The sequence below is a fragment of the Wyeomyia smithii genome, chromosome 2, assembly GCF_029784165.1.
Source record: "Wyeomyia smithii strain HCP4-BCI-WySm-NY-G18 chromosome 2, ASM2978416v1, whole genome shotgun sequence".
Lineage (NCBI taxonomy): Eukaryota > Metazoa > Arthropoda > Insecta > Diptera > Culicidae > Wyeomyia > Wyeomyia smithii.
Window position 1 is genome coordinate 74,436,309 of NC_073695.1, and position 13,978 is coordinate 74,450,286.

The 13,978-nt window shown below is 36.6% G+C and overlaps 1 protein-coding gene across 6 annotated transcripts; it reads left to right on the forward strand.

The window, feature by feature from the left end:
- The first annotated feature begins 3 nt into the window (after positions 1-3).
- On the forward strand, positions 4-13,802 carry LOC129725973 (lambda-crystallin homolog). Of its 6 annotated transcripts, none has more exons than XM_055682465.1 (7): positions 13-156; positions 4,829-4,982; positions 5,063-5,121; positions 11,409-11,787; positions 11,850-12,366; positions 13,063-13,260; positions 13,329-13,802. In XM_055682465.1, exons 3-7 carry the CDS (start codon positions 5,078-5,080, stop codon positions 13,742-13,744), a joined length of 1,554 nt encoding a protein of 517 aa, XP_055538440.1. In that variant the 5' UTR covers positions 13-156; positions 4,829-4,982; positions 5,063-5,077; the 3' UTR covers positions 13,745-13,802. The 6 variants fall into 6 exon arrangements, with proteins under 6 accessions (XP_055538445.1, XP_055538440.1, XP_055538442.1 ...); XM_055682467.1 differs by having other exon boundaries at positions 5,068-5,121; XM_055682466.1 differs by having other exon boundaries at positions 72-215.
- Positions 13,803-13,978: the final 176 nt, after the last annotated feature.

Below are 13,978 nucleotides of genomic sequence, written 5' to 3' on the forward strand. Positions count from 1 at the left end.
AGTAGTGAAGACTTTTGTACGGTTCCAGAGTACGGAATCGTGTTGTTTTGATGATAGTGTTGTGCGTGTTGTGAGCAGAAAAACGGGTGGAATGGTATAACTAATTGAAAATTTACGATAAATATCTGATCTCCAATAAGTTCAATATACATACTGGTAAGGAATAAAGAAGAACGCCAAAATTTAAACAGATTCGAAGAGTTAGCCAATCCTCAGTAAGTATGGGGTAAATTGAATGTAGCATATTCTACTGTTATAGGGTTTATGAGCACTTATGTTTTAAAAACTATTCGTGCAAACGAATAGGGTGGGTCAACATTTATTTCGATATGTGATAATATGTCAACGTAAAATGATTTGCTATCGAATTATTAGTCCTACTTGCTGAGTATTGCAATACGAAATAACAATTTCGACTCGTTTAGTAACTATTTCATATTTAGTACTTCTCCGTTCACATGTATTTACACAGAGAATGCAAAATTATGTTGCGGATCAAACTGGAGATCTGTTTAAATCCTATAATCTTGAGTATTTATGCTGAAATATTAACATTACCAAAGATCAGGTTAAAGCCATATATTTTTTGAATGTGTGATTTTTGAGAGGCAGCAAATGCGAAAATTTAAGCAGGTTTTAAAACTGCTTCGAATAATAACACTGGTAAACACAGACAGATTATAGCTTTTTAAACATTTCTGTGAAAAAGATAACTTTTTCAGAGACTTGAATGAGTTTCCCGGTAAGCAACGGTAGTAGCGACGAACCCGGCTTGATTTTGTAGAGATAGAGTGTCTCTACTAGTGCTTCATATATGACTTGTTCGAATTTTGCCTCCTTGACAAAATATAGCCTAATTGAGCATTCAAAGAGCAAAAGACCGAAACCAAGCATACCGGCGAGCAATTATTCTGTGGCCTTTTGACGCACTTCTGCATTCACCAGAGGCACCAAAATCCACAGGAGTAGTTAATGTAGTTTCTTTTAGGATAATTTGTTTTCTCGGTTTTATCGACCTAACCAGTGTAATTAATGATACCGCGATAAATTTATCCGGAGACACACAATGGGACACCACAGAGTAGTTGAGAGATTTGAAAAAAGGTGTCCCCAAACTTTATTATCTATTTCTTCGATATAAATTTATAGTCGAATATGCTTCTTTTTTAAAATATACAGAGTCTGCAGACAGAATCAATGTGTTTGCCCAGCGACTGTACGTAATTTTATTTTCAGCCTCCCCTGGAAATAAATTTTTTAAATATATTCAACAAAATTCGAAAGAATATCGTTCATATCTGACGATATTATGCCTGTAGTATTTTCTGTGTGCAAACAACATGTATTTGACAAGGCACAAGCATATCGTGCTTGTTGAAGAAGCACCAAAAATTTCTCGTAATGCGTCAAAATCAGATTTAACTCTATATCCTAAAAAACCAAATCCAATAATACTGACGTTATCATAATGAATGATTTTGTCTTATTTAACTCTGATTAAATCAAATCTATAATATGGATCTTACTTTCAAAATAATATAGAAGCCCTTGCAAAGGTTCATTAATTGGCAAACATAAGAAGATATTTTAAACAAAATTATTAACAAGTTCCAGCAAAAAATCGTAGCAATCCACAATTACAATTTTGTTTTTTGATTGATAGTTTTTTTCATTTGCCTACAACTACATTCGCTGTATTACAAAGACAGCTAATATACGTTTATTATGGTAAAGCTTAGAATAATAATTTATCATTTAATAATTCTGAAATGTTAATAGAGATTCTGAATGAATCATAGCAAATAAACGAAAAAATCACAAGCGCAGGCTCTTACTCTTCTATAAATGTATATATTTAGGAATTTACTCTTTCGATATTATCTACGATTATTAAGTGAATATCGAAGATAAAATTAAATGAATATCCGTTGCAAAAATTTAAAATTCTTGTTGAGTAATTTATGGTAATCATATTCATGAGATAAACTTTCAATCACCATCAACAGCAGCATTGCAGTTTTTTCTCGATTGCACACGTAAAGAAATATACGAACAAAAGTGTACCGCTGCAATACCAATAGTACCGCTGCAGTACGAATAGAAGAGTACCGCTGCAATCATAGACGACGAGAGACCTGCGGTTCTTTACTCCAATGGTACTGTTGCTTTTACCGGCATGTTTTCTTCCAAGACATCAGTTTTTATTACGTTCTGAAAGCAGGTTTAGAAATTGTTCAAGAATGGGGATTGTTTCAAACTTTTTGGAAAACTTTTACCTTCGAGACATCATATTAGTCTAAGCACATGGAAGCAAACATAAATTGACCTATTGGGACGGGGGGACTCTGTCAATTTTTATTTCGATATTGATACAGAGAATATCACAGGGAACGGATGGTGTCCATTCACGTCGTCTGTGCTAGGAATGCTCGCATGTAATTGGGTCATTGTTCGCGTAAATTTGTTATTGAAACTTTTTATCAATTTTACCGCTTAGCAATGAAATTAGAGTGATAATTGGCATATTGTTAAAAATTGTTACACATTTTATCTATCCAACAACATATTGGTTATCGTTATCCATCATGTGGTTATGCTGTTATTACCGTTTGAAATCTGACGCAACATTTGCCAGTTTTATATCCAATTTTACAGAATGCATCCCAGTATAGTAAACAAAGACGTAGCCCCACGTCAAAAAAAGTGTAAACAAGTAAAGTATTTGACAGAAGGCATTTACTAATGTTAAGCTATAGGTCATTTACCATTACCAAAATGTAATATCTTTCTGCTACCCAACAGTTCTGGGCGAGATGCCTCACCTCTAGTCGGGCTGATATGTTTCATTGCTTTAGCGTTTACTTCTGAGACTTCAAGCTTCGCGTGCTGAGCTGCAGTAGAGGCATATGAAATTTCTACATGGGGCATATTACATTGCATCTGAGCGTTTTGCCCCGGTACACAGTAAAAAATTCTGAATATTACACGTCACGTAAAATATTTTCTCATTTAAATTTCAGGTGCTTTTGACGTAAACCATGATTTTGTTTGAAAATTATGTGCAATATCATTTAAATTCCTGTTGATTCTGACGTAAACCACGATTTTATTTGAAAATTATGTACAATATCATTTAAAGTTGCGTGGAAAATTATGGAATTTTCCATCATAAGCGATGGAGGCAATTCTTTACATGCGATTCGACATAAAGTTTTCTTACTGTGTAGATTGCAAAGCTTGCGATTTAATCTTTTTTTAACTACTACTACCAACTAAACAGTGTATCTAACTGCATAGAAGATTTGTTGTTTGTGATTAACCTAACTACAATATTGTCATTCTTTCTTAGAGGGGGTGAGAGTGGGGCGTTTCATTCAAATTGAAAAGGAAAAAATTGAATCGTTTACTAATTTCACAGAAATGTTACACTTTTCCTTGGCTTCTAAATAGCTTCAGTAGCGAACGAAAATGCGTCGCTTCGGATAAGTAATCAGGAATTCGCTATTGCCTGTGGCGAAGTTTTGATTTGAAGCCTGACATTTCAGCGTGGTAGCTAATTTACTGTCCGTCAAATCATCCTGTGTCCTAATCATATGCCTAATTAAAACATCGATGAACCCTGTGAAATTGGGTTAATTGCTTGTCTCATTCGGAGCAAAAGACCAGCTGATAGCACTGTTTGAGCCGATAAGAAAATCAAACGAAAACCTCTACTTGAGAGAATGAATTGTCTGGACGGTTATAACCAAGCGCATCGTATGTTGCAATATTGTGCATTTATAGATGTACAATGACATACACCCATCCTCTTTCATGCGTAAACAATAACATCAGTCTCGTTTGTCTGGAAAACCGATCTAATTGATTACAGTACTGACGTTTCTAGAGAAAATCAATTTTATTTTTTAAAGGTAAATGTGCTGATCATAATTTTCAATACCGCACTTAGAACCATATGATGTTCTTCGGATAGAGTTGTTTACCAGCTACTTGTCAGATGGGACGTTTATCGTCTCACAAATAGAGTACCATTTATTATACTATCAACTTATCACCAAAGATAGAAGCAGATCAAACAAGTTATGGCAAACAGTTGGCGCTTCTGATAACGACACGGGCAGCTACAGTGCTCATTCATACATAGATAAAATGAACAAAGGTTTTTTAAACTAAATATACTAAATAAATTGTGTGGGCTGCTACAACTTTGCTCAAAACTATCTTTATTTAAAAACGGATTGCTGTAACTGAATCACACCTAGTATAAACAAAATAATATATAAAATAATAAAAATTTTATTAATTGATGAAGCGTACGAACTATACCACCAAATGCACCGATAATCCTGAATGAACCCGCGTCTTCTTTGACCGCTAGTAAAATAGTTTATCGCTGGACGCAACTTACGCGACACATACAAATATGTAAGAAAATATACATAGAAAACCTTCAATTCACTTATCTGGGACAGGACGTTACTTAAGCAAGTAAAATTATTATTTTTAATTGTTATGTTCTAAGAATAACATTGGAATTGCGCATTTATCTAAGGGTTAATTTTTAAATTATCCAAAATATTCACATTTTATACTGAAAGTCTGATCTAATATAACTGTAACACAACCTTAGAGCTTCAGAATCAAAAATTCTGAGGCTTACCAAAGTTGAGCTCAAGCTGAATAAAGAAACTATCATCAGCTTCCAAATCATCATAGAAAGTACAAGAAAGCACTCCAGAGAACTAGAAGAAAAGTATGTTTGCACCAAATAGCAATTGGTTTTAATTCCCAAAAGCCGGTTTTTACAATGATTGTCATACCTTTCTAGGAGAAAGGCAATACCATATTTTGCACAACTCATTCGTCATCAGTTCTATATTACGAAAGCGCGCAGCTTACAAACAGTCGATCGGCAGCTACCAATTGGTGTGGACGTAAGATTCGTCCGGTGGTTCTCCGTCCCGTGTAATTATCCAGTACAAGTGAGACAAATGAAAAACAGTTGCTGGAGCATAAGCAAATTAATTGAGTGTAATTTATTTTGTTTATTTTGTGCTGCCAGAAAAGGTCCTACACTATGGCTTCAAAACTAAAAAAGGAAAAAATCGCCATCATCGGCAGGTAAGTGGAACTCCTTTATTGTGTTTAAGAAGCTGTCCAACAACATCTTGACTCAGACTAGCCCAAAAGTGCTCAACTTTCTCAAACTAAATTTAGGTGAAACTGGTTCGGGTTATATAACGTAACTTCCAAACAGCAAAGTTGATTGTCAGGTCATGCTATGAACTTCAGTCTATATTGGCACTATGCAATTCAGTCATGCCGATCGTTTTTTTTAAGGAAAATAAAATAATAAAATCTACAAGTGATTTACTTAACTTCAGATTTCGAAAAATTGCACTCTGAAATGAGCCTTGAGCGTTTAATTTTTAATAATTCGAAATCTTACATACAAATTAACATGTTAACACCTTTTTTCTTGCTCAAAAAGTTATCAAAATCGGGTCAAATTTTCATAATTAATTTATTATTATAATTTATTATTACCCCGATTTTTTTTTCTTTCCTGATTATTATCCTACGTTACATATGTCAGTGCTGATTGTTTTCTCCCGTCACTCAACATGTTTTTCAATACAGTTTATATTTCCTATAACATGAGTTTGAATAGGACCCATTTCATGACAGATGCTAATAATCAAACCTGATAAGAGGACTCTTTTTATAGAGTAGGGAATATATTTTAAGCAGCCTATGGAGCCGTCTGTGTCTTAAGACAATACTCGAAATGTGTAAGGTGAAATACAGACATAAGTAAATATATCAATTTGTTCACTTTGTTTTCCTCTGTCAGCACTTTTTTCCGATTGTAAAACTTATTTAGCAAACTTTACCAATACTCAACTAAAGTTTCCAATCGAGGGACACTATTCCAATCACCACGATCCTATTTTAAGCTTTTAAGCAGTTTGCATCTGGTTTGCAGGGGATTTCCTTCTGCACCCGAATGGCTGCAATTTTGGTTAATTTTTTTCGATTGCTGTTTATTCAGAGATTTTTCTGTGTTAAACGGTATTTAATTTATTCGTAAGACAGCTAGTAAACAGAGTATTCATCCTAGTCATTGAAATTCTCGATAATGATAAAAATTTAGGAGCTTGAGGGCCGTTTTTTCGACTGATTTAAAAAGGCTTAAGCCATGGCTCAGCTTAGTCCCTCTCAGCGGCCTCTCTAAGCTGATCTTGAGATACGAAGCTGGCCTAACAAGCCAGATGTCGTAGGTTCGAGTCTCGGCTCGGAAGAGACTGTTAGTGTCAGTAGGATCGCTAGCGCTAGCCCCACATTACACAGTTGGCTGCGAAGTCTGTGTATAAAAAACAGAAGGTCGAGGTCCGAATTGGAATGTAGCACCAAGGCCTTTCTTTGCTTAGCTTAAGCCGTTTCTTACTCTTATTCCAATTACCTTCGACAATAAGGATGTGCTGCTAATAAAGATACTGGTGCTTATTACGGAAGTCACTTCACGGTGAAATCAGAGTGAAGTGAACAAAATCCTATTACGGGACTCACGTAAGTGAGAAAAACGTCGCGAAGTGACATCTGCCGTGGAATCTGGGTTATGGTGCTTATTACGGGAGTCACTTCACGGTGAAATCAGAGTGAAGTGAACAAAATCCTATTACGGGACTCACGTAAGTGAGAAGAACGTCGCAAAGTGACATCTGCCGCGGAATCTGGGTTATTATGAGTGTCATATCAGTGAAGTGAGAACGGAAAAAGCGACGTTTCGCGTGGAATTATTTCACGACCATTTTGAACGGTGAAATGATTCCACGAAGATGCCATAAGTCTTAAAGTTGATTGATTTGTGAACTAATGATAAATATTGGACTTATTCTTCAGTAACGAAACGAATCAGAATTTGATCCGTGCCTTAAAGCGGTCAAATTTTCATTTTTTTGCCCGATGAAAAAAATGCAAGCTAGTTCAGGGAATTTTCGATACCGAAAAAAACATTTTTTTTTTTTTGATGCCGAATGTCTTAAAAATGCAGAAAACGTCAAGATCTGGTGTTATCTAAAAAAACGGAAAAACAACTTTCTGGGACTTAGAGATTTTTGAGCTGGGAAACAATCTCATTTCACTTGTTCTATTCTCAAGTTCACTTCACTGTCAATCTCACTCCACGGAGGTGATTTTTGTCACCACACTTGAGGTGGAATCGGGAATAGGTTTAATAAAGTGAAGTGAGCGTGAGAGTGAAATATATTTCACCGTGAAGTGACTTCCGTAATAAGCACCTATGAGTGTCATATCAGTGAAGTGAGAACGGAAAAAGCGACGTTTCGCGTGGAATTATTTCACGACCATTTTGAACGGTGAAATGATTCCACGAAGCTGCCCTAAGTCTTAAAGTTGATTGATTTGTGATCTAATGGTAAATATTGGATTTATTCTTCAGTAACGAAGCGAATCAGAGTTTGATCCGTGCCTTAAAGCGGTAAAATTTTCATTTTTTTGCCCGATGAAAAAAAATGCAAACTAGTTCAGGAAATTTTCGATAACGAAAAAAACATTTTTTTTTATGCCGAATGTCTTAGAAATGCAGAACACGTCTAGATCTGGTGTTATCTAGAAAACGAAAAAAACGACTTAGAAATTTTTGAGCTTGAAACAATCTCATTTCACTTGTCCTATTCTCAATTTCACTTCACTGTCAATCTCACTCTACGGAGGTGATTTTTGTCACCTCACTTGAGGTGGAATCGGGAATAGGTCTAAAAAAGTGAAGTGAGCGTGAGAGTGAAATATATTTCACCGTGAAGTGACTCCCGTAATAAGCACCACTGTTAAAATTCTCCCTAACACGTAGGTACAGGGTTCGGTTTAGAACATAAATAATTCAAAAGCAGATACTAGTATACAATAAAGTTAGAGTCTCGAACAACCAAAGCAGCAGCTGATATAAAAAGTTTCGTCGGTAATCAAAATTTACCTGTAAAAATCAATCCAAATTTCAACATACTGACACAAAAGATGACGCTCTTTATATAAATGTTAAGAAATGAAGGAGAAAATATGGTCTGTGCGAAACCCATACTAAAGTCGCTAATTTTTTAAATAAGCTGAGTTCCACTGAGTTTCGAATCCGCAATTTTGCATTTGCCAATCAAACAGACTTAATAATCATTCTGTTACGAAGCTTCTGTCACGGAGGCTTAGTGTAACAATCTAAACATGTAAAAATGTAGTTCTATCTGTCTGTCTAATCTATATAATCTATGGATCTACTGAGTCGATCTGCGTAAAAATTTGTATGTATTTGTTCTTGAGGCCGGAAAAGCTGATTAGGAGAGTTCGTGACCCCTCCCTCGTCTGAATAGGAGGGTTCCCATACAAATGAAACACAAATTTCTGCACAACTCGAGAACCAATCAAGCCAATAAAAATAAATTTGGCATATGGAGGTTTTTGGAGACAAACATTATTTTCATGGAGGCTCGCCTCACCTCACTTCCAGAAGAATTCTTTTTCAAATGCCCAACTCAAGAATTAATCAAGTAAATGAAACGAAATTTGGCATCGGAAGGTTTTTGAGAGCAAGAAATATTTTTATGCTGGTTCGACACCCTTCCGCCTTCAGGAGAGGAGGGTTATCATACAAATGAAACACTTATTTCTGCACAACCGAAGAACTAGACACGCAAAGAAAACTAACTTTGGCAAATGAAGATTTTCTGTAGCAAGAAATATTTGTATGATGATTAGGTATCCTTTCCTTTTCTGGAAGGGACGGCTCCCATACAAATCAAACACAAATGTCTTCATGGGAACTAATCAAGTAAATGACACCCTTTCATACTCTGCAAGGGGAGAGGGGAGTCTCCCACACAAATGAAACAGATGTTTCAACCAATTTTTACGGAAAACAGCCTATAATGATCGGGATGATTTACATTGTACAGCAGTCAAAAATCGTCTCCAGGCGCCATTTTTGAATCCAAACTAGAAACTTCTCACATGACATTTCGAAATCCAAGATGATGACTTACGTTTTCTGGAAAACAGCCGAACATGATTAAGTACCACACTATATGAGTTTTTACAGAGTCAGAATAATGCCCAGTGGCCGGAAATTGATTCCACATGGCATTTTGAAATCCCAAATGACTTCCGGTTTCTGGAAAACAGCCGAAAGTGATCATATACCACCCAATATGGGTATTTCCGGAACCATAATGATGCACAGAAGCCAAAAATCGACCCCAGGCACCATTTTGAATTCTAAGATGGCGAGAGACCAGAAATTCTCTTTGACGGTCATGATTTTTTTCATTAAAAAGTTTTGTACTACAAATTCTTTGCAAACATATGTTCATATTATTGAGAACCTAGTCGACAGTCATAATCTTTTCTGGTAAACCCACGAACTATAAAGAAAACAGGCAAAACTTTCATGGTAAGCCAATAAAGGTTACTAACAGACGATTCATCACATAAAAGTTCATTTAGACTATTTAGTTTATCTATCGCGTTACATTATATGACAGCAGCAACTCCTTGAAGATAAAAACATAGGGTAAGGAACGGCATAATCAGGGGTCACTATTTTCATCAGTCGAAGAACACGGGTCTCAATCCTGAGTTTTAATCAAACACGATAATTTCAATGACGGGAACGGAAACTCTGAATTACTAACTGTCTTACGAATACAGTAAGGTCTTTTTCACATTTTTCTGCATGATTTTTCAAATAATTACCGGAAGTTTCGCTCAGAACCGAAAATTAATGCGTTGGCCATGTTGCAAGTATACAGAAGTGATGACAGTGATGATGAATTCAACGAATTAGGTCTCATCAGCGCATCAGATTCCGTGGACGGCAAAACTCGGATTATTGGCAACCTACCAAGAAATAAAAAGAAGTTCTCTGATAACAATTTTACACTGTACGAAAACCTTGTGTTTCAAAAGTCTCCTCGAGGGATTACCGCAAAACGTAGGCAAGCATTGCTGTCAATGCTTCATACAGTTTCAGCAAATAAATTGAGTTTCTACGGAAGTTTGTCAACAAAGACATGAAGTACCTACGACTGATTAACAATAGAAGAAATTTTCTTAGTTTCTTGGGCTTTCAATGTGTTTTGTTTCACATTTTTTCCGTTTTTATGATTGAAATTCCATATGATGTGTAGTTTGTTCGAAGGATAGCTATTTTATTTTAAAATAATGCCCCTCCCTTTAAGAAAGAAGACCTCCCTCCTCCCCTCCACCATCTTTAGAAGTTCCTAACGTCTAGTTTTAAGTATTTCTGAACCAACCCTACGATTCATAATAATGATATATAATTAACTTATTGTGGAGATTACTCTAGCGGGACAGTTATGCGTGGAAACTCAACAATGGGACAAACAGACTTGGTATTTTTTGAAACATCATTAGAACAAAAAATTATTGTTGAAGTATTTTCCTGGAAATTTACGTCAAAAAATAACGTTTGGTGATGAAAAGTAAAAATGACCAAAATGTAACAATTAATGGGACAATTATACGTGGAACGGCAGTGCAGCTAATGTGTGTAAATCGGTTGGGAAGAAAAATGTCACTTAAATAGCAAAAGACACACTTTTGACATTCGAAATCGTTTAGTCTATAAAATCGTCAAAATACAGCACAAAAGTTATTTTATTGTTGTAAATGCTTGATAATAAGTTATTTTCTTCAGTCTTGATATATTGTCATGCAAAAGTAATGAAAATAGCCGAAAAATGAACTGACCCACAGTTGTGCACCGCAAAATGTATCATTATTACAACTGTGGGTCACTCCGTTTAATGCACCAAGCAAAATTATTGTTTTTTTGTGACACTTGCAACTTTAAATCATTCCTATCGGTTAAATAAGGTTACAACTGAGTTAAAAAAACGGTGGCTAATGCAAATTGATCGGTTTTGTGAGAATATACGTATTTTCGTAAAAGTCACCAATAATTGTACCCAGGTACTGTATGTGATATTTTTGAGGATCACCTACAATGTACACGGGCTGAGGATGTGATTTAGACCGAGAAAAAATTCCTATGCAATTTTTTCTGTGCTTTAATCACATCCTCAAGCCGTGTTCATTATTCGCATCCTCGAAAAAATCATATACTTTGCCTATTTTATAACTTAAAATGTAAGTCATAGGACAAAAGAATATAATTAGTTCATGAAGTAATTGTCAGGTGGTTAAGAGGCCAAAAAAGAGACTTTAGAGACCGTTAGTTGAAATTAGAGGTTTTATAGAGACTAGCTTTTAAATAAAGACCAAGTTTCTAAAAAGAGTCATCTTGTTAACAGCAAATTTCGTTTCAAGCCTCAATCACTAATCATATCCTTTCCTTGATACCCTCAACTGCCTTTCAGCGGACTGATCGGTCGATCATGGGCTATGCTGTTTGCTGGCGTTGGATACCAAGTCACCATTTTCGACATAATCCCAGAAGTGGTGGAGAAAGCCCTCCAGCAAACGCAACAGGAGCTGAACAACCTTGAGAAGAATGGATTGCTGCGTGGGTCACTGACTGCAACCGAACAGTTTTCGTGCATCCGGGGATCACATCAACTGAAAGAGGCAGTCGATGGGGCTTTGCTACTACAGGAATGCGTACCGGAGAACTTGGAGCTGAAGAAAAAACTGTATAAAGATCTAGACGCTGTGGTTGGATCGAACACGATCATTTCTAGCTCCACCAGTACGTTTATTCCATCCCTCTTCAGTAAGGATATGAAGCATAAGGATCAGGTATGTTCAACTATAGCTAGAGTGAGGATGAGAAAAAAATTAAAGAAATATTTTATTCGCAGGTTTTGGTATCCCACCCCGTGAATCCACCCTATTACGTTCCACTGGTGGAAATAGTACCTGCCCCTTGGACAAGACCAGAGTTCGTTGGAAAAACACGTGAACTTATGACGGAAATTGGTCAAAAGCCAGTGACTCTTTCACGAGAGATCGAAGGATTTGCCCTTAATCGTATTCAGTACGCTATCCTGAACGAAACCTGGCGCCTGGTAGCGGATGGAATCCTGAACGTGCAAGACATTGATAGTGTGATGTCAGATGGATTAGGAATGCGATACGCATTTTTGGGTCCACTGGAGACGGCCCATTTGAATGCCGAAGGCATGCTGAGCTACTGTGATCGATACAGCAAAACAATCTTCGCAGTGAGTGAAACCATGGGTCCAACACCCAAAATGGAGGGCAAGGTAGCTCAACAGGTGGCAAAAGAACTGGAGGAAATGGTTCCCCTGGATAAGCTGCCAGAGCGACGAGCCTGGCGAGATGCATGTCTCACCAAATTGGCACAACTGAAGAAAGGTATTTGAGCAGTGATCTTTGAAATTTGTGAGCAATTATAAATGTTTCTTTTCATTCAGCTTTTTTTTCTCTTGAAGATGACAATCTTATTTATTGAACACTTTGCAATACATCAAAAATAAATTTGCTTATTAGCTCTAATATTTGACATCCTCGTAGGAAACCTCTCTCATATTTCGCTAGTTTTTGCTGGTTAATGTCTTTAAAGGTCCAGTCACACGACGGGGAACATAACTTTAGTTCACCTTGTGCTAGACTAAAAAATATTTTTACTTTTTCGTGAGAGCGTGATCTACTCTTTTACATAGGGATTTTTCGATACTTTCATTTTTCAGAAAATGGCGGCCTTTTGAATGAATAAAAGGGGAAAAAGTCGATTCGAATAAAACAATGAAACAAAACAATTTTTGAGGTTATTAAACAAATCCTACGTACGCACTCTCGATGCGTCACAAAGAGAATGCACGCCGTTTGGGAAAATATTTTTCCGAGAACCAAACTTAAGAAATTTGCAATTAGATAAAACAAGAAATTTGAAATTGAATTTATCACACACTTTTTGCATAATCGAATTGATTCGTTTGACTTTCTGATAGCCATTTCTAATTCCCAATAATCGATCACATTTTCAAATAATCCAATCTCTAAAGCAACAGAATTTCATAGCGCTGACTGTATTCCAATACTCTTCTTCAGCACATCGAAGCATGAAGTTGAACGAAAACCTGCAAATCGTCGGAACCAATGTAGTTCTGGTGCCATACGAAAGAAAGCACGTCGAAAAATACCACCAGTGGATGAAAAGCGAGGAACTGCAACAATTGACGGCCTCAGAACCTCTGTCACTGGATGAGGAATATGAAATGCAAAAATCCTGGCGGGATGATGAGGACAGTAAGTAGAATGAAAGGTTATCTTTGCAAATAAACAACGGCTCACTGCGAGCATCTTATTTTCGGCAGAATGTACCTTCTTGATCCTCGACAAAACCAAGTTTGACCATACTGGCGATGAAATCCAGGCTCTCATTGGTGATACCAACATTTTTATACTAGACGGTGATGGAGAAGATAATGTAAAAACAGGGGAGATTGAAATCATGATAGCCGAACAACCAGCCCGGGGAAAGCGTTACGGTTGGGAATCCACCCTGTTGATGCTCCTATTCGGGGTCACTTACCTGCACATCTGTAGGTACAGAGCGATAACGAAAGATACAAACACCAGGGCGATGCAGATGTTCGAAAAGATGGGCTTTAGAAAAATCAAACGGGTGGCAGTTTTCCAAGAGGTCACGTTCGAACGACCGGTGGACGAAGCATGGATCGAATGGGTGAAAAAGGAAGTTTCTCAGCAAATCAAGCCATATCGGCGCTAGCAGAATTTAGTTGAAGGATTACTCTTATGTTTAAATCGTTTCTAGTCTTCATAATTTCTCGCTATGTTGACCCGGTTTAGTCTCTTGTTTTCAAATGATGTTTAACCTAATCAGAGCTATTACACGTGCTTGGTAGCGGCACTCTTTAATTTACATATTACGATACAGTTCTTACTAGTAGCACGATATTTTTTTGTGTTATTCTCATAATTAAGCCCCGTTTCTTAGCTATAT